This window comes from Sus scrofa, chromosome 18 (assembly GCF_000003025.6).
Source record: "Sus scrofa isolate TJ Tabasco breed Duroc chromosome 18, Sscrofa11.1, whole genome shotgun sequence".
Taxonomy (NCBI): domain Eukaryota; kingdom Metazoa; phylum Chordata; class Mammalia; order Artiodactyla; family Suidae; genus Sus; species Sus scrofa.
The window spans coordinates 49,114,917-49,142,169 of NC_010460.4; the positions used below are offsets into that span (position 1 = coordinate 49,114,917).

The 27,253-nt window shown below is 54.7% G+C and overlaps 1 protein-coding gene across 10 annotated transcripts in view; it reads left to right on the forward strand.

Moving 5' to 3' along the window:
* Positions 1-27,253, forward strand: part of TNS3 (tensin 3) — a 231,497-nt gene that overhangs the window by 153,979 nt on the left and 50,265 nt on the right. For all 10 annotated transcript variants that reach the window (XM_021079356.1, XM_021079358.1, XM_021079357.1 and 7 more), the window contains 4 exons: positions 6,253-7,512; positions 22,048-22,211; positions 23,109-23,235; positions 23,335-23,418. In XM_021079356.1, coding sequence (XP_020935015.1) covers positions 6,253-7,512; positions 22,048-22,211; positions 23,109-23,235; positions 23,335-23,418 — 1,635 coding nt within the window. The remainder of the gene's footprint in view (positions 1-6,252; positions 7,513-22,047; positions 22,212-23,108; positions 23,236-23,334; positions 23,419-27,253) is intronic.

Sequence of the window (27,253 nt, forward strand, 5' to 3'; positions counted from 1 at the left end):
AAACAAAACAAAAAAACCAACCAGGAAGCATGGATTTGGGAGTGGGACAGAGGAAGGATTTGAATTCCAGGTGATCTATTCGATAGCCTTTTATCTTAAATATTAGCTTTGGAGTTCCCACGATGGCTCAGAGGGTTATGACCCCGACTAGTATCCATGAAGATGCAGGTTCCATCCTGGGCCCCGTTCAGTGGGTTGAGGATCTGGTGTTGCCGTGAGCTGTGGTGTAGGTCACAGACGTGGCTCAGATCAGGTGTTGCTGTGGCTCTGGCGTAGGCCGGCAGCTGTAGCTCTGATTCCACCCCTAGCCTGGGAACCTCCAAATGCAGAGGGTGCAGCCCTAAAAAAAAGGCAGAAAAAAAAATGAGCTTAACCTCTCTGAGCCTCTGTTTTCTCCTCTGTAAAATGGACTTGTCACGGGATTGCTTTGGGAGTAAGCGAGCTCCATCCCTGGAGCGTGGCCGTGTCCTGGCACATGGGGGGTGTCGGCGCCATGGCAGGGGGGCTGCTTCCTGCCTTCTCTCTTCCTCCGATGATGGAACTAGCCATTTCCTACAGCCTCCCCTGAGTGCAGCTGCTCCTGGATGCGTCCTTTCTCCCAGTCCTGCGCTCTTACTCTCTTTCTGCCTCTGCTGCCCCATCGGATGCTGTGAAGTACCTGCCCGCCTCTGTTGCTTGCTTCTTAACTGGTTCCCCAGGCTGGTCCATCCCAGCACATAGTTGGGGCTCTGCTGAGTGCTTCACTTCTCTCTTCACGAACAACTAACGGCACCCGTGGCAAGTGTTGCATAAACTCTGCGGTGCGCAGATGTGTTCACATGTCCTTCTGACCTTTGACCCTTCTGCCTGCCTAACGGGCACATCGGGCTCACACTGAGGTTCTTTGACATTCTGGAACCGCATGTGGACTTTAGCACCTTTCCAGTCTTGTTTGGTGGCAAGCTGAGAACGTGAAGGGTGCCGGGTTCCTGGGAGGCCAGCTCAGTAGGCCTGTGCTGCCTGCCTGAGGGGAGGGTTTTTTTTAATTTTTAGTTTTTTATTAAAGCATAATTGATTGACAATGTCATGCCAATTTCTGCTGTACAGCAAAGTGACTTTAGTCATACATATACATACGTTCTTTTTTTAAATATTCTTCTCCATCATGGTCTGTCCCAGGAGATTGGATATATTTCCCTGTGCTGTACAGTAGGGTCTCATTCTTTATCCATTCTAAATGGAATAGTTTGCATCTACTAAGCCCAAACTCCCAGTCCATACCTCCCCCTTGGCAACCCCAAGTCTATTCTCTATGCCTGGTGTGTCTGTTTCTGTTTTGTAGATAGATTCGTTTGTGCCGTATTTTAGATTCCACATAAAAATGATGTCATCTGATATTTGTCTTTCTCTTTCTGACTCACTTCACTTAGTATGAGAATCTCTGGTTGCATCCATGTTGATGTAAATGGCATTATTTCATTCTTTTTTATGGCTGAGTACTATTCCATTGTATACACATACCACATCTACTTAATCCATTCATCTGTTGATGGACATTGAGGTTGTTTCCATGTCTTGCCTATTGTGAATAGTGCTACTATGAACATAGGGGTGCATGGATCTTTCTGAGTTACAGTTTTGTCCGGCTATGTGTCCAGGAGTGGGCTTGCTGGATCATATGGTAATTCCATTTTTAGTTTTCTGAGGAACCTCCATACCGTTTTCCATAATGGTTGCACCAGTTTACATTCCCACCAACAGTGTAGGAGGCTTCCCTTTTCTCCACACCCTCTCCAGCATTTGTTATTTATAGACTTAATATTAATGATAGCCATTCTGATGTGTGTGAGGTGGTACCTCATTATAGTTTTGCTTTGCATTTATCCAATAATTGTGATGTTGAACATCTTTTCATGTGTTTCCTGGCCATCCATATGTCTTCTTTGGAGAAATGTCTATTTAGGTCTTCTGTCTATTTTTTAATTGGGTTTTTTGTTATTGTTGTTGAGTTGCATGCATTGTTTGTGTATTTTGGAGATTAAGCCCTTGTTGGTGGCATCATTTGCAACTAATTTCTCCATCTGGGGGGAGGTTGTTTTGATGTCTGGGAAGTGGAGTCCCTGGGGCTGCAGGTGGCCAAGGGCTGTGGGTACTTTTCTACCTTAGGGCCCCTGCTTGTTTGGGTTGGTTGGTTGGTTGTTTTCAGGTATTTTCCTTCTAAGGCAGCTGAGCATCTTTCCAAAAGAGCTCTCCAGGCTCTGTCCTGTGAGAGCAAGCTAGAACATGCAGTCTCTCAGTTACTTGATGCCCGCTGGACACGAGGAGCTGGTCCCTAATGCTGGGGTACCACAGAGAGCAAAAAGCAAACCCCTTCCCTCCTAGAGCCCACGTTCTTGTTGGTGGGGGGAGGCTGTTGAGAAAGTGTGCAATATGTCTGAGTGTTGGTGTGTGCCCAGATGAGCGCCCAGCAGGGAGGGAAAGGAAGGTCCGGAGAGCCCGGGCTGAAGAGGTGAAGGAGGAGGTCAAGATAGTCCTGCAGACAGAGAATAGCATGAGCAAAGGTCCTGGGGCAGGTGCATGGTGGCTGTGGTCTGAGAGCAGAGTGGGCAGGGAGGATGTGAGTGCAGACAGAGAATAGCCTGGGCAAAGGTCCTGGGGCAGGTGCACGGCTGCTGTGGTCTGAGAGCAGGGTGGGCAGGGAGGATGTGAGTGCAGACAGGGAATGCCGGGCCTTGTTCATTGTGGAAGGAGTTTTTAGTAATTATGGATACCGGTATTCAGAGCCTAGGAGCTGAGTTCTCTAATTCTTCTAAGTGCATTGGAAGGTAGGAATAATTATTTCCTGTTGGAAGTAAAGAATCAGGGCCTTGAACAGGCTGAACATCCTAACCGGGGATGCGCAAAGTCAGTGCAGAAGACGAGCCCCACCTCCAGGTGCAGAGAGCCTCACTCTGAGTCCCTTGGCGAAGAATGCAGGGCAGGGGCAATGGGCACCAGAGGGCACCCTTTTCCTCCTCGCCCGGAGTCTGGCTGCCCCTCTCCCCAGGAGCACAAAGCGTGGGTGCAGGAGGGCATCTGTGGAGGCCTCTGGACAGCCCCCCAGGGGCCCTGTAGCATGGGGAGATTCAAGCTCCTACAGACTGATTCAGAAGTTTGGGCAAGTCTGACTTGAAGATGCACTGATTTGGTGCTGATTCTTTTCCCATGGAGGGAACATGTGTTGGGCGCTTTCTGATGTAGAAAGGAATCTGTGCGCCTGGTAGGAAGTTTAGAGAGAGTCCGTGGTGGCCTTTGGCTGCATCCCATTGCCGCACTCCCTGTAGGGGGGGCAGCCTGGGCCCTCCTCCCACCCCCTCAGGCTGCGGGTTCCAGGAGACGGAGGCCTAGATGCTCAGTGCCCCCCCGGCCTCACACAGAGCTGGTGTCTAGTCAGGGGCAGTCGTGTTGTTTTTAATGCATTTATTATTATCGTAAGATTTCTACTGCTAATAAAAATAAGATTGAGATTACTCGTAACTCCCCAGACAGGGATATCCTGTCTTGTTCTGTTGCCTGCAGGCGCTTAGGCACCGTTCTTGGCTTGGGGCTGGCCAAGGGGTTCGACTCTAAGTGATTAACTTTGGGGCAGTGCCTGAATCGAAATCAAAAATTTTTGTGCAGCTCATTCTCAGATTCCTTGTTTCCCCTAATTCGTTGTGCCCGTCGTTTGCAACCAGATTCAGGAAGAGGGAGGCAGAAGTCATGAATGCCTGGCATGCCTGGCTTCGGTTTCTAGAGATCGCAGACCACCCTGCCTGGCTGTGCAGTGGGGGGGGGGGGGGTCTGTCCCCTGGGCCTGGTGCCAGCTGCCCCTGCGCTGTGGGGAGCTGAGCTTCCCAGGGGGCAGTGCCCTGTCCTGCTCACGCTGCAGATGAGAAGGCCAGCACCTGTCTCCCCGGGTCTCGCGTTACTCGAGTTTTCCTGGTTGTAGAGGGTCTCCCACAGAGGCCCAGTTAAACCAGTGTCTCCTCGGGGCTAGAAAGAACCCCTCTGTGTGCCGTGACCTCCAGAGTGTTGCGGAAACCACGCCCACCCTCTCATTGTGCAGCTGGGCAAACTGGGGTGGGTGGCCCAGGGCAGGTCGAGGAAGAGCCGGGACTTGAACTGGTGGCTGTCTGATGTTCCAGCTCCCACTTCACCCATGGCCATTCTGCAGGAGCCCACCAGTGTCCTAAGCGTGATGACCTGGTGACTCACCTGCGGCTGGACTTTGCACTTTGAGGCTGTAGGGGTGATGGTGGCAGGTGCCCTGTGACTTGCAGAGCTCGTTTCAGGGTCCTTGTGTGCAGAGCTTCGGGCAGCACACACTCCCATCAGTGCCCGCCAGTCACTTGCTGACCCCCTGCAGAGTGTCCTCACCGGTGCCACCTCGTTCATGGGCAGGGCCCTGGCACAGGCCTTCCTGGGCAGGTGGTCAGCACGGGCAATGGGGGAGCCCAGGCTGCAAAGCCGGAGAGCCTGGGTTCTGATCCCGCCTGGACCTCCCGATCTTGGTCAAGTTACGGATGCTCTTTCAGCTTTTGCTCTTTATTTCACAAAAGGAACATGCGAGAAAGGCGTTCCTGTGGAAGTTAGAGGAAATGTGCTGAGTGCCTGCCCCCTGACAGGTGCTCTGTGGCCACCAGCTGTCATTGACACCTTCCCTCAATTACCCCGAAGCTGCGTCCAGCAGCTGCCTCTTACTTAGATGCTCACATCACCGGTTGCCTGTCTTAAAGACTTGGTTTGTTGACAGCATTTTGGGGTATCATTTCTCTGCCCAGCCCTAACACCGGCACCCCCCTCGCCCCCTGGCCAGGTCTTACTTTCGGATGAGGGTCACTGAGGTTCTGCACTGGCCTGTACCTCAGTGTCCCCATTCCTCCTCACACTGCCTCCTCTTGGGCACAGCGTTCTTGGCATAGCACCCCCAAACACCCTACAGATCTCTGCTCTGGCATGGCGCCCCAATGTTCTCAAAAAAGCAGAAGCAGCTGATCCTGGCGTGCACCCAGCACAGGTCCCTCCGGAGCGCTGCAGGCTCCTCCTGTGCTGGGATGCAGCCCAGTGGCTCCCAGGGGCCCCGGCAGCCCTGTGGTCAAGCCCCCTGCAGCTCCCTTGTTGTGGTATGCCTGCAATTTCAGGCTTGGGAAAACGGGGCTGGGGGGGGGGCGCTGAGGAGGGCGGCGGGGGAGGGAGGAGCTGACTGCAGCTCTCTCCTGCTGTCGGGTGCCCTCCCAGCTCCACGCTCTGACCCCGGCGGGCGAGTACCAAGTACCATCAGCAATTTGAGGCCGGGGAGTGGCTGAGTGCCGCAGCCAAGGCTGAAATTAATAATTGTAGCAGGGGGTTCTGCTCTTCCCACCTGCATGCCAGGCCTACTTTTGTTTTCCTGGCTCGCCGTGGCAACCAACCAGTGCTCACCTACCTGTGTGCTGAGGTCTTTGGCACCTTCCTGGCCGGGGGACGGGGATGCTGCCTTAGCAGGAAGCCTGGAAACCTGTTCCTGTAACTTTCTCTTTTCACCGAGTCACATATTTAGATTTCATTGGATTGTGTTGAAAGGATAGCAGGCTCCTAAGTCGGATATTCTGTTTACTAAGGGCTTGTGAACCTGGTCCCTGGAAAAGTCTCAGTTGACAGAAGCCCTGTCTTGTCTCACACGCACAATCCATCCTTGAGTCTCGGGGGTTTGCGAGCTGAGCTGTGTTCCGCATTCACACTAAGAATGAATCTGGCAGGGAGCCCTCGAAGCGAGATGACTTTGAGTGTGGAGAGTCCCAAAGGTTCTCTAAATGACCAGTCCCGTGGCACCAGCAGGTAGAAACAGGACTTCCCGCGGTGGCACAGAGGATTCAAGATCCACCTTGTCTCCTTGGAGGCACTGGTTCCATCCCTTTGGGTTAAGGATGGGGCATTGCTGCAGCTGTGGCATAGGTCGCAGCTCAGGCTCAGATTCAGTTCCTGGCCTGGGAACTTCCATATGCCGTGGGTGCGGCCGTAAGGGGGGGGGGGGCGGTCGAAACACTTCTGGGGCCTGAAGATATTTGATTATTCAAATTGCTTTTCATTGGCAATCGCTTGCAGGAGTGTATAGAACTTGGGGATCCTAGAAGAGTCCCTGGCCTTGGTTATTCTAAGCTGCCTGTTAGGAATTCATGTATTTGTCCAGGCAGGTGCACAGACCCGTTCCAAGAGCCCAAAGCCCCCTTTCAGCCCTGACTTACAGTCCGCCTCTCCTTTTCTCCCCACCAGTGCTGCACACGCAGGGCCCCGTCGACGGCAGTCTTTACGCCAAGGTGAGGAAGAAGAGCGCCTCGGATCCCAGTGCCCCGGCTGGATCCCCGGCCGTCCCGGCCGCCGGCAGCCCAGACCACAGCGACCACACCCTGTCTGTCAGCAGTGACTCGGGCCACTCCACAGCCTCGGTGAGGACCGACAGGACTGAGGAGCACCTGGTTCCAGGACCCAAGAGGGGCCTGAGCCCCCAGGAGAAGGCCGAGCTGGATCAGCTGCTCAGTGGCTTTGGCCTCGAAGATTCTGGAAGCCCCGTCAAGGATATGACTGATGCTCGCAGCAAGTACAGCGGGACACGCCATGTGGTACCAGCCCAGGTCCACGTGAATGGAGACGCCACCCCCAAGGACCGGGAGACGGACATCCTGGACGACGAGACGCCCGGCCACGACCTGCACAGTGTCGACAGCATCGGGACGCTGTCCTCCTCGGAGGGCCACCCGTCAGCCCACCTGGGCCCCTTCACCTGCCACCAGAGCAGCCAGAACTCCCTCCTGTCTGACGGATTTGGCAGCACCGCGGGCGAGGATCAGCACGGGACCCTCGCCCCAGACTTGGGCCTCGGTGTGGACCCCTCTTACGAGCGGGAGCGGGCGTTTGGAAGCTGTGAGCCCAAGCAGCCGCAGCCCGTGCTCAGGAAGCCCTCTGTGCCCGCCCCGACACCGGCCTACGGGCAGGGCAGCTACCCCACGCAGACCTGGGTGCGCCAGCAGCAGATGGTGGCCGCTCACCAGTACAGCTTCGCCCCCGACGGGGAGGCCAGGCTCGGCGCCCGCGGCCCAGCAGACAGTTCCAGCCTGGCACAGATCCAGCCCAGGGTCCCCATCACCCCCACCCGGGGCGCCAGCAGCAGAGTGGCTGTCCAGAGGGGCATAGGCCCCGGGCCACATCCACCTGACACACAGCGACCCCCTCCCGGCAAAGCAGCCTTCAAACCCAGGATTTCAGACGTCAGAGTCATGAATGGTACCGGCCTGGAGCTGAGCGCGGACCCCTCCCCAGGCTCCCCCACCCTGGACATCGATCAGTCCATTGAGCAGCTCAACAGGCTGATCTTGGAGCTGGACCCCACCTTTGAGCCCATCCCCACCCACATGACCATGCCGGGCAGCCAGGCCAACAGCCCTGCGCCCCCGGACGGCGTGGGAGGCGGGCTGCGGGCCAGCGGGCGCCTGCAGGACGCAGGAGATGGCCCCGGCCGGGCCCCCACGCGGCAAGGTGAGCTGGCGTTTGATGGGACGTGTACTTGCCTGCGTCCGTGTTTAGCAGAATAGGGCTTTCTGGAAGATGCTGGGCTCTTCACTGGGTCCGGATGAGGGGCATGAGGAGGAGTGGAGAGGCTGTTCTTGGGGCCGAAGAGCTAGAAGAGGGTCGTGGGGGCGGGTGGAGGTGGGCTTGGGGAGGGAAGACGGAGCGGCATGTTCCAGAGAGTCGGGCTGAGAGGCTGGAATCCGGGCTCCAGGGGCCAGTGGCAGCTCCAGCGCAGCAGGAAGGCAGGCGCTGACGAGGGGTCCCCAAGTGCCCCGTGCAGCAGTGGGGGCTGTGCAGGCTCTTCCCCCAGGACTGGTTGTGCAAGGCCTGGGGGCCACGGGGAATGGCTGTGGTGGGCAGAGGTGACCTCTGGCCGCACAGCTGCTTGGATGTGGGGCGGGTGTTGGGCTTGGGCCTGTGACAAGCTGTTCACGTTGGGGAGGTGTAGGCTGTGGGACACGGGGACAGAGTGGGGGTGCCCGGGGTCAAGGGATGGTGTGTGAGGCCACAGGGGGAGTGAACGTCTAGAAACGTCCACACGGAGGGGATGGGGCTGGGTGAAGCCTGGGAGCTGCTGGCATCTGGGGAGGTGGAGGGCAGGATGGGGCCGCGTTCTGGGGAGCTCCCTCTCTCAGGCAGGATGCACGACCCAGTGGTCACCTCGGGGCTGAGACTGTGGCGTCCAGGGAGGCCAGACCCTCTGGTGTTGGTGCGTTAGTGCGTCCCCACCTGGGGCTTCAGCTGGTTCCCCAAGGGCCTAGCCTCTTAGAGCGAACACAGGAGGGTGAAGAAGGAAGCACCTGGGGTCCCCTCCCCCCCTCCTCCTGCTCCTCCTCCTCCTCCTCCTGTGCCTCCTGCTCCTCCATGGGAGTCTGGCCCTGAGGACCGGGTGTCTGCAGGACGGGACTCCTGATGGGGGAGGGCTCTTCTTGCTCTGGACATTGTTCTCAGAGCCCTTTCATCCCCTCCGGCCCCTGGGCTGCAGGGGCCGATCTGTCTTGCAGTTGAGGTTCCAGGGTCACCCAGGTCGTTCACAGGAATTGGCCCCTGTTGCTGCACCCAGAGGCCCTGCCCGCTTCGCGGTCAGATGGGGTGGATTTCAGGCCGCCCAGGGCCAGGTGGCCAGGGAACCTGAGCTTTGCAGACCTTGGTGTGGCTGAGCCTTGCGTGGACTGACTGGGATTTGGGGTTAAGGATGTAATCTCTGAATTTCTGTTCACTCCATCCGTTAAAAGAAATCCTGTGCCGTGCCGGGCTGATGGAGGGGCTCAGGAAGTGCTAGTCAAATACCTGGGTCATAAGGGAGCCGATGGTGTGACATCCCAGCTCCCCCGAGTACCTAGGATCCTGGAAGCATCTCCTGAGAGTGGAGGACCAGGATGTACTGTGGGTTTTTTTTTTTTTTTTTTTTTGCTTTTTAGGGCCACACCCACTTCGTGGGGAGGTTCCCAGGCTAGGGGTCCAATCAGAACTACATCTGCTGGCCTACACCACAGCCATAGCAATATCAGCTCTGAGCTGAGTCTGCAGCTTACACTGTAGCTCATGGCAATGCCAGATCCTTAACCCACTGAGCAAGGCCAGGGATCGAACCCACAACCTCATGTTTCCTAGTCGGATTTGTTTCTGCTGCTCCATGACAGGAACTCCCAGGCTGTCATGTAGCCGTAGGACAGCAGCAGTAGTAACAGCAGCACCTCAGTGGTGCTGAGTCCAAGTGGCAGGATGTGGGTGTAGAGACTCAGATTCGTTCAGAGGCTTCTGAGTTTAAAAAAGGTTTCAGCTGGGGAAAAAGACTGCCTGCATCCTCTCTCTTACTTCACCGAACCTACTTCAAATATTTGGAAAAATTAAAACCAGAAATCCTTTTCCCTTGGATGAAAACTTCCTTCGAAATTTGGAGGAGGTTGGAGGCATCTGAGCGTATTGGAGAAAAAGGACTCTGAGGCTCTGGTTACCCTCTGGCGGCCTCTTTAATTAGTTCATTCGTTTTCCAGGGGATGGAACTCCATCCGCAGGGACTGCTCCTCTTACAGCAATGAAACCCAGAGCCTGGAGCCCTTCCCCTCCTCCACGCTTTAGTTGGCTTAAGTTACTTGAGAAACTCATCACTGTAATTACTGGAATTTTTGTCTATTTTATTTTATTTTTTGGGGGGATGTGGGGTGGGGCCGAACCTGCAGTATATGGAAGTTCCCAGGCCAGGGGTTCACTCGGAGCTGCAGCTGCTGGCCTACGTCACAGCCACACCAGATGCAAGCTGAGCATCTGTGACCTGTTCTGCAGCTCACAGCACCTCGGGATCCTTCACCCACTGAGCTCTGAGCGAGGCTGGGGATCAAACCTGCATCCTCATGAATACTAGTTAAGTTTGTTGCCACTGAGCCACAACAGGAAGTCCTGGAATGTTAATTTTATTTTAGATATTTTCTCGTTCCTTTTCTTATAAAAAATAATTACATTAAAAAATTTTTTTTTAGTGGCTGCACTCCTAGCACATGGATGTTCCCAGGCCAGGGATTGAGCCCGAGCTGCAGCTGCGACCTATGCTACATAATGATGTTTTTGAAATTGTAGGACTTGAATGCTTCAACAGACCTGTAAAATTTAATGCATGTTTGGTTCTTAATTATGCCAATTCAATTAGAGTGTTTATCAGTCCATTCTTTTTTGATAGGAGTCTTGGGCGTTCGTTGGTTTTTATTTTCCCCCTATAGTTTTAGAACTCGATTGATGTAGGCTGAGTGGAGGCTGATCGCCAGAGATCATCCTGAAGTTAGGAAGCCTGAGCAGCGAGGAACTCCAGAGGCGCGGCTCACAGCGTAGGCACTGGCCTTGTCCTTGGAGCCTGGCTCGCGAGGGCGGGATGAGCTCCTGTTCCAGGAAAGTGCCCAGCGGGGAAGGGCAGCGCCTTGAGACCAGCACCACGTTTGATGTGAAGGTGTGGACAAGTCTTGCAACAGGCCGCGCGCAGACTTCTGGCCCTCGTTCTGGGACGTGTTGTCTTGATAGAAAGGCCATCAGAGGCGTGTGCAAGTCGGTAGCTCTCAGCCCCTGGAATGGAGGGCGAAGACAACTTCCTTCCCTCCTTGGCATGTATAGAGGACACGGGAACCCGTTTGATTTTAAAATTTAAATGTCAGGAGTTCCCGTCGTGGCTCAGTGGTTAACGAATCCGACTAGGAACCATGAGGTTGCCGGTTCGATCCCTGGCCTCGTTCAGTGGGTTAAGGATCCTTAAGCGTTGCCGTGAGCTATGGGGTAGGTTGCAACGTGGCTTGGATCCCATGTTGCTGTGGCTGTGGTGTAGGCCGGCAGCTACAGCTCCGATTGGACCCCTAGCCTGGGAACCTCCATATGCCGCAGGTGTGGCCCTAAAAAAGACAAAAAAGAAGAAAAAAATTTAAATGTCAGTATTTACATCTCTCTGTTGCAAAAAGCTAGGTCAGCCAGCAACAGGGGGGAAAAAAAAAAAAAGCACCAAGTGGCCAGGAAAGTCATAAAGGTGTAGAGCTAACCCACTGATTCTGAGTTGTGGAACATCCCAGAAGGTTTGGGGATGCTGGAAACCTGGGCTTTGAAAATGTTCCAGGTCCCCAGCACACGTCTGTCCCCTGGATGGGCAAGAGCAGGGCTGCCGAGCTGAGCTGGGGCACGTGTGGCTCTTGGTCCTGCCATGCTGGGTCGGGAGGGGCTGGAGAGTGCAAGGCTCCAGACGTGCCCAGGACGGTGGCTCTCACCCCACAGATGCATCGTCCTGCTTCCGTGTGCCTGAGGCTCAGCCCTGTTCATGTGGGGCAGTATCTGACCAGAGCCGCCTCGAGTTTTGCTCTCAAATGGGAAATAGGCTGGGAAGTTCCAAGACGCTGTATCTGCTCCATGAGACCCTCCTTGGCCTGCCTTGTATCTTGCCCCCAGCTGTCAACAGCTGCACAGTGTCTTCCTTCTGGCTGTAGATAAATGTTTGCCGCAGAGGCCTCAGCATCCTTAAGTGAGCAAAGTCCTTCAGTCTTTGCACATCATGTCCTGACTATGCGAAAGACCGCCTGGTGGTAGGGAGTTGGGAACACGCGGAGCTCCTTCTAGGGCTGCTGCGTGTTCCGCACACGTCACGCTGTATCGGCTCTGCGGGCAGCCGCGTGGCCACCTTGGGTCTGGGTGTTTCTGAGATGAAATTTATATGTGGAGGCTGAGCGTTTTCTGAGAAAGTCTCCTTTATATCAACACAGTTATAATAATGGTGAGGAGGGTGCTGGTGCTGGTGGTGGTGATGACGGTGCTGGTGATGGGTGGTGGTGATGGGGACGGTGGTGACGACAGTGGTGGTCGTGGTGGTGAGGGTGATGACACTGGTGGTGATGACAGTGGTGGTGGTGACGCTGGTGGTGATAGTTGGTGGTGATGGGGATGGTGGTGATGACAGTGGTTGTGGTGGTGAAGGTGATGACACTGGTGGTGATGGTGGTGGTGGTGATGCTGGTGAGGACGGTGGTGATGACAGACAGTGGTGGTGGTGGTAACAATGGTTGGTGGTGATGGCGATGATGGTAATGACGGGTGATGGCGGTGGTGGTGGTGGTGGTGACGCTGGTGGTGACAGTGGTGAGGACGACAGTGATGACAACGGAGGTGATGGTGATGGTGGTGATGGGGACGATGGTGATGACAGTGGTGGTGGTAACAATGGTTGTGATGATGGTGGTGATGGCGATGATGGGTGATGACGCTGGTGGTGAGGGTGGTGAGGACGACAGTGATGACAACGGAGGTGATGGTGGTGGTGGTGACGCTGGTGGTGAGGGTGGTGAGGGTGGTGATGACGACGCTGGGAGGGTAGAGTGATGGTAAGTACTGACCCTCGGCACCTGCACTCTTGTAAGCACAGCATCATCCCTGACGTCCACGCCACCAGACTATATAAACAGAGCCTCCGTCTGTCTCATGCTGCTTCCCTTGGCTGTGCCCTTACACCACTAAATTCAGATTTTGCCACCAGACAGAAAACCCCTGGAGGGTAGTGCCAGCGACTTATTCATTTTGTTTCCTGGCACCTGGTAAGGCTTGTACGTAGAGGGGCTGGAAGGAAATGCAGATTCTCCAGGGACCCTTGTGGCTCTGCTGAATTGGCACAGGGTCCTGAGTGAGGTTTATCTTGAACAGTGTGAGGAGTCAGTCCCCACCCAGGGGACAAAAGAGAGGCCCCACAGAGAAGGGGATCTCAGGAAGCTTTTGAGAGACCTTGTGAAGTGGGGTGAGATGTGGGGGTGTTTCACTCCCTGCAGGTGCTCCGTGCCCCTGGGGCTCCCCTGCTCCCATCTGACACCTCTGCAGCCCTGCTTGAAGATGGGTTTCTTGGATCACATCCTTTAAGTGGGGGGAGATCTCACCTGATAATACCCGAGTAACAAGAGAAATGACTCAGTCTGTGGAGTGTATGATTCCACGGATGGCAGAAAGCCAGCTCTGTTTTCCTTACACCTCATGGGCTCCTTGCTTCCCGTGGTCAAAATCTTTTGTTCGCGGCACATCCATCCCTGACCCTGAGCGGTAGGACCCTGGCGGGCCCCGTGTTCTGCTTGCAGAGGACGCTAGGACACTGTGCAGACAGACATGCCCTGCCTGAGTCCTTGCATCAGAGCTGATTCCTGCTGAAGGGAATCCAGAGTGATGCCAAGTATTTAGTGACGGGTAGTGGAAAGCCCATCAATTTCAATTCTGTGTTATGCCCCAACCAGAGGGGTCCAGTGTGAGAACTCGCAGCTTCAGCTGTGGGTCCACATGGTGAGCATAGGACCCCTGAGCGTGGGGGGGCAAGGGCATGAGCTCATGGGGCCAGCGTAGGACAGCTGAGAGCATCGCATGGGGGTGGAAGGGTGGAAAGCAAGGGCTTGCCAGGAGGAAGGTTGGCACGGGCTGTGCAGACCTGGGGGAGAGGCGGGGCCCAGGTGCGCCCGAAGTGCAGGGGTGTTCAAGGCCAAGGCCAAGGAATCCAGGTGGGCAGGGAGAGGGAGGAAGGGGCCAGTGGGGTGCGTCACGGAATGGAATATTCGCCCTCGGGGTCCCTCCGTTTCCCCGAGGATGCAGACTCTGATGGGTGAGGAAAGCCATCTCAGGCTGGCCCCGGGGTCACCCACAGCAGCAGGTCCCCAGCCTGCCATATGCCCCTACCACGTACCGCAGCCTCTGGGGCTCTGGGGCACAGCCGTGTGCTTCCCGATGAACTGGGCATCACCGAACCAAGAAGGCTCTTCCAGGATCGCCCTCCCGGAGGCGCTCTGGTCCCCCCCAGTCGAATGCGATGGAGGGTGACGTCTGTTCACAGAGAGGAAGCTCGAGGTCAGGGAGGGCGTGAGACCAGGCTCCGACCCGGCCTGGGGGCTCTTCCTGCGTGGCCATCCTGTGTTCGTTCTTAGGCATTTCCGGGAAGAGGGTCCCGGCCCAGGAGCAGGAGCCACCGCGGACCGTGTGGTCTGGGGACGCATTGAGCAAAGAGCGAGGGCTCGGGTCTCTTCTCTCCACCCTCGGGCCTCTCCTCATGGCCCTTCCAAGACAAAAATGACCCTTTGCAGACGGGGAGGGGGGATGCTTCTATGTCCAGGGGGCAGGCGGACCTGGTGTCCCTGCAGGAGCCGTGGCAGAGCAGGCGTCACTGGCAGCTCAGTGTCCTTGTCCTTGGGGGCCGCGGGCGAGCTTGGGAACAAGAGGGTGAAGGATAATAGCCACTGGTCTCCACTGGGAGACGTGACGTGCCAGGTCCTTGGAGCTACAGCTTGGTTCTCTTTCGGTGGGTTTCAAACAGTGCAGGTGGCCTTTCTTTAGATGGTGGCTGTTATGCCCACAAATCTAATGCCGTCTGGGCATGGGTTCATTCGTGTGGTTTTAAAAGCTCTAGCGCGGAGTAGAGCTTAAGGCAACGTGTCCATACCGCTTCGGTTAAGAGACAAGTTCTATCCAGTATTTTGAGATGAAAAAGTTACAGAGATCGGTGGCAGAACCATCTGATTATATGCTTAATATCACTAAACTGCGCACTTATAAATGGCCAAGAATGTGAATGTAATGCTGTATTTTTAACACTACAAAAAAGGGAGTTAACGTTTAAAGCCTAAATAAGTTGTTAATTGATCTGCTTTGTACCTGCGTAGCTGCACCCTTGGAGTTTGTCAAGTCCCGGGCTCCTGTGCCGATGTCTGCCTGGCCACCCCCCACCCCCACCACGTCCCTCTCTCCCGCCTCCTTCCTCCCGAGCCCCTGGTCCCAACCACACGTGCTGGGAGGGGCGGCTGCCTCCTTCGAACCCAGCTAATGCAACGCGAACGTCGCACCTGCTGTTCCACCGTCCACGGAAACCCCCGTTCCTCTCAGCTGCCCAGCCAGGCCTGTCCCCACTGAGCCAGGTGTGAGCATCCTTGGGTCTGCGGAGGCGTGCAGGATCCCATCCGTGTCACCATGACAACGCTGGATGTTGTTTTGAACCCGAGCCCAGAGTGTGTGGTTTTAGGCTGTGTCCAGTGCTGTCCAGTCCGACTCCCAGGCCCTCAGGACACACAGGAGCCCAGGAGGCCTGGCCTCTCATTCCGTGGCCTCTAGGGGTCAGGGACGCTCTGGGTGGTCAGGGGTCAGCTCGGGGTCGCATTCTCTGAGGTGCTTCTTGGCCGCCGTCCCTTCCCTGTGTGCCCAGAGGGTCCCCCTCTCCCGGGATAATTTGCACTGTGTGTGTCCCTTGCTCTGACGTCATTCCCGACCCCCGTCCCCCAGTCGCCTGGGAAGCAGGAGGAGCTAACAGTTACGGGGGGTGGGGGGACTTCCTCCTGCCCAGGCCCAGGAGGGACCCAGGATAAAGGAGATGGTGGGGTGAGGGCCCGTGAGCCTGGGCCCAGGGCCCCTGGTCACGTTGCCATGAAGGACTCTGCTCTCCATGTGCTGCCACAGGCAAAGGTGGACTTTTCCCCCAGGGAGCTCCAGTCATTGCATGAGAGGTCAGAAACGAGGTGCCCGGAGCGCCCTAGTGGCACCACGGGCTAAGGATCTGGCAGGTCACTGCTGTGGCTCAGGTTGTTGCTGTGGCGCCTGTTCTATCCCTGGTGGCCTGGGAATGTCCACGTGTGGTGGGCGTGGCCAAAAAAAAGAAAGATCTAAAGAGTAGCTGCTTGCTACTAAAAATCATAAAAAAGTAAAGTGAGTTTCCTGCCCAGAGGTCAGGGCTGGCCACGCCTCCCTCTTGCCCCCTGACACGGACGTTTTAGGACAGTGAAGAGTGGTGGACTGGACCCCCACCCCCACACGTGCACATTTAGTGGCAGAGTCAGCTTGCTGCGCCACAGGCTGTTCTGTGCCCATTGAATCTGGAAGAGACTGCAAGATGAGAAATACAAGGTCACCGTTGGAAGCTGTTGTTGCGACTACTCACTTTTGTGGCATCAAAGCGCGTTTTAAATCTGAGAGTTGGTGAACCACTTCCTTGTGCTCCAGCGACCCTCATTTCACAGACTGGCCAGTTCGGTGTCTCTCTGGACATCCCTGAAAGGCCTAGGGGGTGTGGACGCGGGAGGTGCCATCTGGCCCTGGAGGCCTCTCCGGCCTGCTCTGGGCCGCCTGGGCTGGCCTGCAGCAGTGCTTCTCCTCCCTCTCAGGCCCACGGTCCTGTTTGCAAAACAGCTATTTTCCGATACCATCTCAGTATCCTGAAATCGAAGTCATAGCTGACGTAAGCTACCTAAACACATATTTTTAGAAGATCTCCATAATACCCTAGCACTCTCAGTAAAGGATACATGAAGAGAAAGCAGTTGGAGTTCCCACTGTGGCTCAGTGGGTTAGGGACCTGACATAGTGTACGTGAGCATGTGGGTTCCATCCCTGGCCTCGCTCAGTGGGTTAAGGATCTGGTGTTGTTGCAGGCTGCAGTGTAGGTCGAAGATGTGGCTTGGATCCACTGTTGGTGCAACTGCGGTGTAGGCTGGCAGCTGCAGCTCCAATTCGACCCCTGGCCCAGGAAATTTCCATACGCTGCGGGTGCAGCCATAGAAAGAAAGCAGTTAAGCAATTCGCGATAGAATAATGTGCATCTCCAGATGAAAACCCTTGGGCAGGTCACCCTCGGGAATAAAAACCACAGCCTCCCACCTCGATCTTTTTTATTGTGAGAAAATGCACCTTAAGTAAAATTTACTATTTTAACCATTTCGAAGTACGCAATTAAATGGCATTAAATACCTTCCCAATGTTATGCCACCATCACCGCTACCTGATTTGTTGTCATTTCAAAAGGAGACCTGTGCCCACTGGCAGTCACCCTGTTCCACTCCCCTGAGGCCCCGGCAGCCCCTAATCTGCTTTCTCTCTCTAGGGATTTGCCTCTTCTGGGCGTTTCCCATACATGGAAGTGGAGCCTCTTTTTTCTCAGCGAATGGCTCTGCAGGCACATCTGTGTTGTAGTTTAAGGCTGAGAGAGGGCGCCCCAGAGGCGGAGGCTGCTCCCACCAGCATCTTCATCACTCTACCTGCAGACTAGGAATTTCTTTCTTTCTTTCTTTTTTTTGTCTTTTTGGGGCCGTACCTGCAGCATATGGAGGTTCCCAGGCCAGGGGTTCAGTCGGAGCTGTAGCTGCCGGCCTACGCCAGAGCCACAGCAACACCAGATCCAAGCTGCATCTGCGACCTACGCCCCAGCTCATAGCAACGCCGGATCCTTAACCCACTGAGTGAGGCCAGGGATTGAACCTGCGTCCTCATGGTTGCTAGCCAGATTTGTTAACTGCTGAGCCACGACGGGAACTCCCAGACTAGGAATTTCTAACAGTGTCACCCTGCTCTTCAAGAATATACCATGCTGGTGAATCAATTCGTATTTCAGTTCAGGGGGGTTGCGGTGGGGGAAGCTTCTTACATCATCCTGGGAACATTTAAGCTGGGAAGAGTGTTGGGCTTCTCGTTGCCATTCTGCCTTTTCCCCTTTTCCACTCTTCGTGTAGAGGATGCACGTGGTCATTTGAATGCGCTGGAATCGGGAGGCCTCCAACCAGCTCTGGACACAACCTACCCAAGTGGATCTTTGGCGATGGCTCTTGCTCCTAGGAATGCAGGGGAGTTTCCAGAACCCACTGCGCAGGCCTGTATGACGCAGGCTTCGTTCTTATATGATCGTATAAAGATAAATAAACAGCCTAAGGGTGCTTTCCCTTGCAGCGACCCAGATAGAAGACGCAGGCCATGTTCTAAAAGGTCGTGGGTCCCCACCTCCTGTCCAGAGCGGGAGTCCGTCACTGCTGCTCGGTGCTCCCTGGAAACTGGACAAAACGCAGGGGCCCAAAGTGCCCGTATGCAGTTCCTGCCTCCAGAAGGTAGACTGAGTTGGCCTGGTTTGTGGCTGGGTGGGGGTGGGGGGTCAGAATTACTTTATTTTATTTTCGTCTTTTTGCCTTTTCCAGGGCCGTTCTTGCGGCATATGGAGAGTCCCAGGCTAGGGGTCTAATCGGAGCTGTAGCCACTGGCCTACACCAGAGCCACAGCAACTCGGGATCTGAGCCAAGTCTGCAACCTACACCAGAGCTAATGGCAGTGACGGATCCTCAACCACTGAGCAAGGCCAGGGATCGAACGCGCAACCTAATGGTTCCTAGTTGGATTCGTTAACCACTGAGCCACGATGGGCACTCCTATTTTACTTTTTATTTTTATATATTTTTACAGCCACACCCACTGCATTATGGAAGTTCCCGGGCTAAGAGTGGAATCAGAGCGACAGCTGAGGCCTCCACCACAGCCACAGCCACACTGAATCCGAGGCACGTATGCGACCTACACGGCAGCTCATGGCCACGCCAGATCCTTAACCCACTGAGCGAGGCCAGGGATCGAACCCATGTCCTCATGGATACTAGTTGGGTTTGTTACCACCGAGCCACCATGAGAACGCCAAGAATCACTATTTCCTGTTTGTGCTTCGGCCTGGGCCTGGGTCCCCATCACCTGGAGGCTGACCCACTGCTGTGAGGCAGGAGAAGTGCACCTGCTGGGAGGCCAGCTGGGAGCCACGTGCCTGGGGTCTGGGCAGTGACTCCCTGTGCCACCACCTCCTCGAGGGTCCAAGCTTTATTTCAGCAGGTGGAGTGGGTGCTGTGACCCCACCTGGATGGTGCAGAGGTTCGTCTTTAAATAGGGTCCTACAGTCCCCCAGACAAGTCTGCGTCTGCCATGGCGCCGTGCAAGGAAAACACAAGTGTGCTCTGAGTCACCTGCGACCGTGCTCCTGTGCGCTGTTCGTTTGCATGGTCGGGAGTTCGGTGTGTTCAGGTGCAGAGCAGCCGAAGGGTTTCTGGCTTTTAAAAGACTGGCTCTCCTGCTCTGTCCGTAGCACCCCCAACTTCCCCGCACCACCTCATTTTTTTCTCGTGGCCAGTGTAAATTTGCATCCACTGCCCGGCCCTTCTCCCAGCAGGGCTCTGACCCTGTGAGGGGCCTGAGTCATCTGGTTGCCACGTGCTGGTGGGAAGAGCAGGTTCGCAGAGCGGACCGGCCAGCAGCATCCTATAAAGGAACTGCTGCTCCCAGACTGACCCTCTGGGAGCCAGGCTTGTGCAGGGACGTGCGGGTGGACGGGTTCTGGGAGGGGTGGCCACGTGGAGGTCGAGTTTACAGCTCGCTCGCTGGGTCACCAGCCATATGGCTTTGAGCAAATGTCCTCCTGCGTGACACAAAGAGCGGTGCCAGGCTGGCCTCTGTCCAGGAAGGGACCCTTGGGAAGCTGGAGGGCTGGGAGGTGGGGCCCTCAAAGGAGTCGCCGAGTGTCCCTGCTGTTGATGTAGCTTCCCTTCAAGGGGCAGCTTCTGAATTACACACAGCTTCTGAATGTGCCTGCAGAGGGTGGGGCGCTTGCGTGACAGCGTGACCCGAGCCATGGGCTCACTTGGAGCAGGGCTGTTCCGTGTGGGCCGCAGGCGCTGGTGATGTAAACCCACCTTTAAATGCGGTGTCATTGTGAGCCTCAGGGTTGTAGGATTGCAGAGCTTAAATCTGAAGTGCAGGGGAATCCTTATCGTGTCTGAACTTTCAGAGGGTGTCATCGATAGAAACGTTACCATCCTGGAGTTCCCGCTGTGGTGCAGCAGAAACAAATCCGACCAGGAGCCATGGCGTTGTGGGTTTGATTCCTGGGGTCGCTCAGTGGGTTAAGGATCTGGCGTTGCCGTGAGCGGTGGTGTAAGTCGCAGACGTGGCTCAGATCTGGCGTTGCTGTGGCTGTGGTGTAGGCCGGCGGCTGTAGCTGATTACACCCCTAGCCTGGGAACCTCCACGTGCCGTGGGTGCAGCCCTAAAAAGACAAGAGACCAAAGAAAGAAAGATTGCCATCCTTAAAGCCTGTAGCAGGTTTCCCAAACCACCAGCCGTGAGATTCCCCGGATCACTCCGCCACCCCCCTTAACCTGAGTCTGAGTTGGTTGGGACCGTGAATGTTGATTGTCGGTGCTTGAATTAAGCATTCTTCTCAAACTCCAGAGTCTCTCGTGGTTAAGACTCAAGCTGTCACGCCCAGAGCCCTTGCTTGGCCCCGAGCCTCTGCAGGTGGAGCCCTTCAGAGCTCTCTGGCCCTGACCTGGGCAGGCGCACACAGCTCTGGCGCACAAGGTCCCTGTGTGCCCAGTGGCTGTAGGGCACACCCCGCCCGGTCCTTGCCCCCAGCCACCATGGGTGCTGTCCTGCTGCTCGGTCTTGCCCAGAAGCCAGTTCCAGAAGAAGGGGGCTGGTTCTCAGGAGCTGCTGGTTTTCAGGGCTGCTTCCTTGCATGAGTCTGAGGACACCCCTGGGTTGCATGTCCTTGTGCAGCAGCCCCCGAGACTCCCCTGAGCAACCTGTGTCGACCAACAATGAAATACAGTGTCTTTGACCCTTGGAAATAGAAGTGTACAGTTGGAGTTCCCACGGGGGCGCAATGGGGTTGATGGCGTCTGGGGGGCGCTGGGAATGCAGGTTCTATCCCCGGTCTGGCAGAGTGGGTTAAGGATCCGGCATTGCAGCAAGCTGTGGCCTAGGTTGAAACTGTGGCTGGGATCTCATCCCTGGCCTGGGAACTCCATATGCTGCAGGGGGACCAAAAAATAATAATAATACTGTACAGGTTAACAATTCCGGTACTACTGCACAGATCTCCTGGGCTTGAGCAAATAAGCAAATAGTGATTCACCGTGGAAAAAAAGAGGGGATGAAGTTTTTCTTAAAATGCCGACGACAGGTATAGAAAGTGACTGAGTAGGCAAATGGATATATACGCCCGTTTGTGACTCAAGAAAAGAAGATTTCTGGGAGTGCCCGTCGGTGCTCAACAGCAATGAACCATGAGGACGCAGGTTCAATCCCTGGCCCTGCTCAGTAGGTTAAGGATCTGGCGTTGCTGTGGGCTGTGGTGTAGGTCGCAGATGACGTTTGGATCTGGTGTTGCTGTGGCTGTGATGTAGGCCAGTGGCTATAGCTCTGATTCCACCTCTAGCCTGGGAACCCCTTTATGCCTTGGGTGCAGCTCTAAAAAGACAAAAAAAAAAAAAAGAAAAGATTTCTGTGTCTCTGGTCTAAGTGTTGTTATCTCCTTCTGGTCATTAAACAAAATGCAAGCACTCTGACCCCAAAGATGACCACAGCTGCTTCGAGAAGGGGAGATGGCTTGTGTGTGCAGAGGCCTCAGACAGTGGAGCCCCAGTGCCTGCGGCCATCGGGGCCGCCCTGGGCTCTTTGACGTGAACGACCAGCAAGAATCTTTCTTGCTCACTCACCTAGGGGGAGGAAGGCTGGATCCGGGGTCCTGGCCCTTCTCTGCGCCTCGTGCTTCCTGAGCACCTGCTGTGCGCCAGGCAGTGTTCTAGGCCCAGGGAATCCTGATCCCACCCTCAGCTCCACCAGACGCAAGTGCTGGAGGTGGACACGGGTCAGTTCCCACAGTACCGGGAAAGGGCCCGGGCTGCGTGAAGGAAGCCACACGCCAACGGCCTGGGACTGCGTGAGCCTGTGCACATGAAGCGTCCAGAACAGGCAAATCCATAGAGACGGAAAGCAGGGTGGTGTTGCCGGGGGCCGGGGGTTGGGGATGGGGAGAGACAGCTTAGTGGGTGCTGGGGTTTCCTCTTGGGTGATGAAAATATTCTTGAACTCGAAAGAATAAAATAGAGTGCCTCTGAGAGGTTCTAGAATCAGGTTTGTTTGTTTGTTTGTTTGTTTTTTGGGTTTGGGGTTTTTTGTTTTTGTTTTCTTTTTAGAGCTGCACCCACGGCACATGGAAGTTCCCAGGCTAGGGGTCCAGTCCAAGCTGCGTCTGCAACCTACACCACAGCTCACGGCAACACGGGATCCCCAACCCACTGAGCAAAGCCTGGGATTGCACCTGCATCCTCATGGGTACGAGTCGGATTGTTTCCGTTGAGCCACACCGGGAACTCCTGTGAGGTTTTAACTGAGGGCCTGGACTTCCCTCTGAGTTGAAGGCGCCTGCAGCCCATGTGACTCTCCTAACAGGTGACGAGCCGCTGGGCGGAAGATTCCGGAAGCTGAGCCTTGGGCAGTATGACAACGATGCTGGGGGGCAGCCGGCCTTCTCCAAGTGCGGCTGGGGGAAACCCACCGGCGGGGAGCAGCCTCCAAGCCTGGCACCTTTTCTCTCTCCAGCCAACGCCAAGGAGGTATGCATACTGCCACCCATAGCCTGGCCTGAGCCGGTCCCCACCCCAGCCTCCCTGAAGGCAGGTGGTATGGTTGGGGGCTGGGGTGCCATCAGCCGGCCTGGCTGGAACCCCCTGGCTCCCGAGGGAGCTGGGCGGGTGTGCACCTCTCTCACTTGGGCCACGTGAGCCTCTGTGCTCTGACCTGAGAAGGGGGATAGGTGGGTTCTGAGGATGGGGGTCGCAGAGCCTCGTGGGTGGACGGCAGCAGCAAAGGGCAAACACACACTTCCTCAAGGTCACCGCCAAGGGCTCGGAGCCCCTGGGAGGGATGCAGGAAGATAACCGGGTCAGCGTGGATGTGTAACCCCCGGGGAGACCAATAGAGCATCTTCTGGGAGGCGTTTAATTACGCTTTTAATCCGAAATGAAGTAAGCCAGCTTGGCAAACCCCCAAACCATGAACGCTTTCCAATCTACTCTCAAGGCGGAAAAGTTGGAACCCAAGACAGACGAGAAAGGAAAGTCACTTGCAGTCTTCACGCACGCAGAGCCCGTGTCGATGTCTGGGATAGGTCCTTCCAGCCTTTTGTTTTTCTACACCTGTGTGTTTAATTTCACGGTGCCTTTTACGTAGCCGTGAACACGCTGCAGGGGAAGATGCTTCCGCTGCCCTTCACTGAATGCTCACGTTCCCTCTGCTGCACAAACGCTCTGCCAGCTCTGCCCACGAGCTGTGTAATGTGGTGACCAGTGGACCACACGACACTTCCCTTCCCTCCGCCTTTACTGTCACCGAAGCGTCTTCCAGTTCTCCGTGGCCGCCTCCTGTGCCCACTCTCAGATGAGGGCTGGTTCCGGGGATCCCCCTCTGTGCGGAGGCGGCCTTCCCCTCACCCCCACCCATGCCGATTTCAGACGGTGGTCACCGCGTATCCCCCAGACCTGGATGCGGTCGACGGCAGGATCTTCTCTCCCACCAGCAGTGGCAGTGAGTCCGTCTCTCCCACACCCGCGTTCCCTGTGTCTCCAGAAACACCGTATGGTAAGAACGAAGCAGGGCTCTCTGTGTGCAGTCCTGCTTGGGAGGCAGGGTTGGGGTGGCGGGGACCGAAACAGCTCCTCACTCTGCTTTCTTGCCCAGTGACTACAAGCCCGCGTTATCCTCCGTTCAGCCCATCCGGGCCCCAGATGGGCAGCGCCAGCAGTCTGTACAAAGGAGCTCACGGTAAGAAACCCACCTCCTTCTCTCTGCTCGGGGCGTGCTCTGGTTGGTGCAGAAGCGTTTCCACCTGCATCACTTCTCAGAAACCTCAAAGGCCAGGATGGCTCTGGTGGGGGAAGGTGCAGGCACGGGGCTGTGCGGCCTTCGGGGGCTGTGCAACACTGCTGAATCTCAGCCTGGCTTCCTGCAGGCAGTGCCTCTGTTCACTCAGCGCTGTCAGGCCTTGCGGGGCAGGGGCGGGGGGTGGGGGTCGTGGTGCTCTCAGTAGCCGTGTATCAGTACTTCTCAGCTCCTTGTAGCATTGCTTGAAGCTGAAAGAAGCTAGAACACTGGACCACCCAACCTTTTCAGATATTGTCAGATTGGACAGGGCTGCTTTTTCCCGTTCCTCGTGTAAACCGGTGCTGATGTGATGTCAGTACTGAAAAGGCACATGGAACGTCTCAGCCGTCCTGGGTTTAAGGCTAATCAAGGAGTAAGTGTGACGTGTGTACTTGGCATGCTCTGCCTATTTCCTCATTTACAGATGTAGGCAAGAACACCTCCGTGACCGCTGTGCGTTTCGAATTGTAGCATCTTTGAGGCACCTAACGTACTGCCTGGTTCTGTATCACTTAGAACTGGGTACCTACACGTGTGTAAGAACTGGATACCTGCCTGTATGAAAATGAAGGTCTTGATTTTAAATTATGCAGGAAAAGTGGCTTTGGCTTCCTAGAAGATAGAGTAGACATACTTTTCCTTATTTTTCCTGCTAAGTCCAGCTGAGTACCCTGGCCAGCAAATATATGACAAAAGTGAGAAGATTGGCAGGTGGAGGAAAGATGGCAGCCTGGCCATGGTCCTCAGGACCGGTGGCCTGAGAGGACCACATTCTGGGCCATGTAACAGTCCTCAGTGGACGAAAAAGAATCGACACCCAGGTAGAGTGTATTCTCCAACCATATGGCGTCAAACTGGAAAAATCAGTAACACGAAGGTAACAGGAACATCTCCAAACACCTGGAAATGAAACAACCAACTTGCAAATCCATGAATCCAAGAGGAAATTTGATGGGAAATTAAAAAAATGTATTGAGGGAGTTCTCACTGTGGCTCAGTGGTAATGAACCTGACTATCATCCATGAGGATGTAGATTCAATCCCTGACCTCGTTCAGTGGGTTAAGGCTCCAGCGTTGCCGTGAGCTGTGGTGTAGCTCGCAGACACCGCTTGGATCCCACATGGCTGTGGCTGTGGTGTAGGTGGGCAGCTGCAGCTCCAATTCGACCCCTAACTTGGGAACCTCCATATGCTGCACGTGTGGCCCTAAAGAGACACAAAAATAAAAGATAAAATAGAAAGGTACAAAAGCAGTCAGTGAAGGAAAGAGGCTTTCAACCAGTGGTGCTTCAGCAAGTGGGCATCCACAGGCAAACTGATGTTTCACATCTTCTGTAGAAATTAGCTTCTGGTGGATCACAAACCTAACTGTAAAACGTAAAACTCTTACGAAAAAAAGAGAACATCTTTGGGGTCCAGAGGAGGCACGGGTTCTTAGATTAGCACCCAGAACACAATCCGTTAAAGAAAAAATTGGTAAGTTAAAAAAAAAAAAGACGAACGAGAGACTGGGAGAAAATATTTGCACTCTTAACTACCCAGCCGTAAAGAAACAGACAATTCAGTTAGAAAATGGGCAAAATACCCGAAGAGACATTTCCCTGAAGACCCTGTATTGGTGGCAGATGATCACTGGCCGTCAGCGAAATTTGGATTAAAACCATAGTGAGATGTGACTACACCCCTATCAGAAAGGTTAAAAATAAAAAGGGTGACCATGCCAAATGCTGGTGAGGATGTAGAGAAACTGAAACTCTCCGTGATGGCTAGGGGGAATGTACAGTGGTGCTGCCTTTATGGGAAAGAGTTTGGCAGTTTCTTAAAAAAACGGAACATGCTACCACCACATGACCCAGCGATTGCGTGCCTGGGTTTTTATTCCAAAGACGCAGACTTACACTCACACAAAAACATGTACACAGATGTTTGTAGCAGCTTTATTCTTAATATAGCCCCAAACGCAAAACAACGTGGGTCACCTTCAGCAGGTGAATACAGAGATCGGGGTCCAGGCACACCGTGGACCACAGCTCAGCAGTGAAGGGGGTGGAATATTGATGTAACAGTAGTGCAGCAACCTGAGCGACTGTCCAGAGCAAAGCCATTCCCCAGAGTTCACATCGTGTATGGTTCATTCGTATAATATCCTTTACATGGCAGAATTGTAGACATGGAGAGGGGATGAGTGTTTTCTCGGAGTTAGGAGCAGGGAAAGGTGGAGGGGCGGTGCAGGTGGCTGTAAAGGGCCACGCGAGGGGTCCTCGTGGGTTGGAAATGCTCTCTGTACCTTAAGTGTATCACTGTCACCATCCCGGTCTAGTTCTGTAAAGTACTACGGTTGAGGGAAACTGGAAAAAGAGTACAGGGGGTCTCTGTGTAATTCCTTCCAACTGCACGTAGATCTACCATGATCTCAACATTAAAAGTTGCGTTTAAACCCCCTTGGGGGAAGTGGCATGGGTGTGGTTGCAACTCTTTATTGGCTGTGAGTGGACAGTAGCTGAAGCTGGTGATGTCCACAAGGAGGTTCATCAGACAGTTCTGCCTGCTTTGTGTGTGTTTGGAATTTTCTCTCATGAAAACGTAAAGTATAAAAGAAAGGAACGTTTGACATGGAGTAGACCTCTCGGTGTGGTCTGCATCTGTCTATTGAACTCATCTGTTCTGTGGCGCTCTGCTAGGCTGGTGCGAGCCCAGGGACCCAGCCCTGCCCTCCCAGAAGTGCAGCCGGTGAAGCAGGGATGGACCTGGTGATCCCCTGGTGGGGAAACCTCAGGACAGGGCAGTGGCACTCTGCCAGTTCGCATTGGTTGTGTACCTGGTGAGAAGGTCTGGTGGTTGAAGATGAGTAGGGTTAAGTAAGAGTTAACTTGGTGAATGGAGGGGCACGTTTGAGGTGGAGAAATAGCAGGTACTGGCCATGTGGCCCAGGACAGGCTGGAGACGAGGGGTCTACAGGGAGGTGGAGGGGTGAGCCGAGGCCCAGCCATAGCTGTTCTCTGTAACCACAGGTGGTGGTGTGACATCCCCAAGCAATGCAAGGTCATTAACAAGGCTTGAGACAGGGAGGCCCGGCTCAGATTTCCATTTTCATACGTTGACCTGGCTTCTCTGTGTAGAGCAGCAGTCAGTGTAGGTGTCGGGGGAATAGCTCTGGCCAAAAAATAGTTTCAGAAACGCTGGGAAGAGGTAGGTGGATTTCTGGGAGATGGAGGTTGTGCAACCAACTGACCTTGGTAGAGTGGATTTGGGGCTTGACTGTTCCTGATTTTTTTGCTGGTAACATTGTGATCGCAGTTGTCTTCTGTCTTCTTCCAGTTAGCATGCAGTTAGTATACCGCTGCGTAAAATTCCTCGGTGTGGCTTATTACATCAAACTGAGCTTGTATCGTCTTGAGCTTGGTATTGGCCTCGTCATCACGAACCCAGATGTGTCAGGTTATTTCTCAGACCACCGGCAGACAAGTGCCAGGGAGAAACAGAGTAGGACACCAGATGAAGATGGTAGAGACAGATTTTATTTGGTGCTAGTGCAGCAGGAGAAAGAGCTGAGCTCCACTCCTATGCAGCAAAGACAGCCAAAGAGCAGTGATGGGGCGGGGAATTAAAAGTTACTCAGAGGAATATCCAGAGGAGGGAGATTCTTGCTAAACTGTCCTAACAGGATCTTGCTGAAGCCAGGCGGAGGTCTTAGCCATCCAGAGAGTGGGGGTGAAGAGCTTGATCAGAGCAGGCA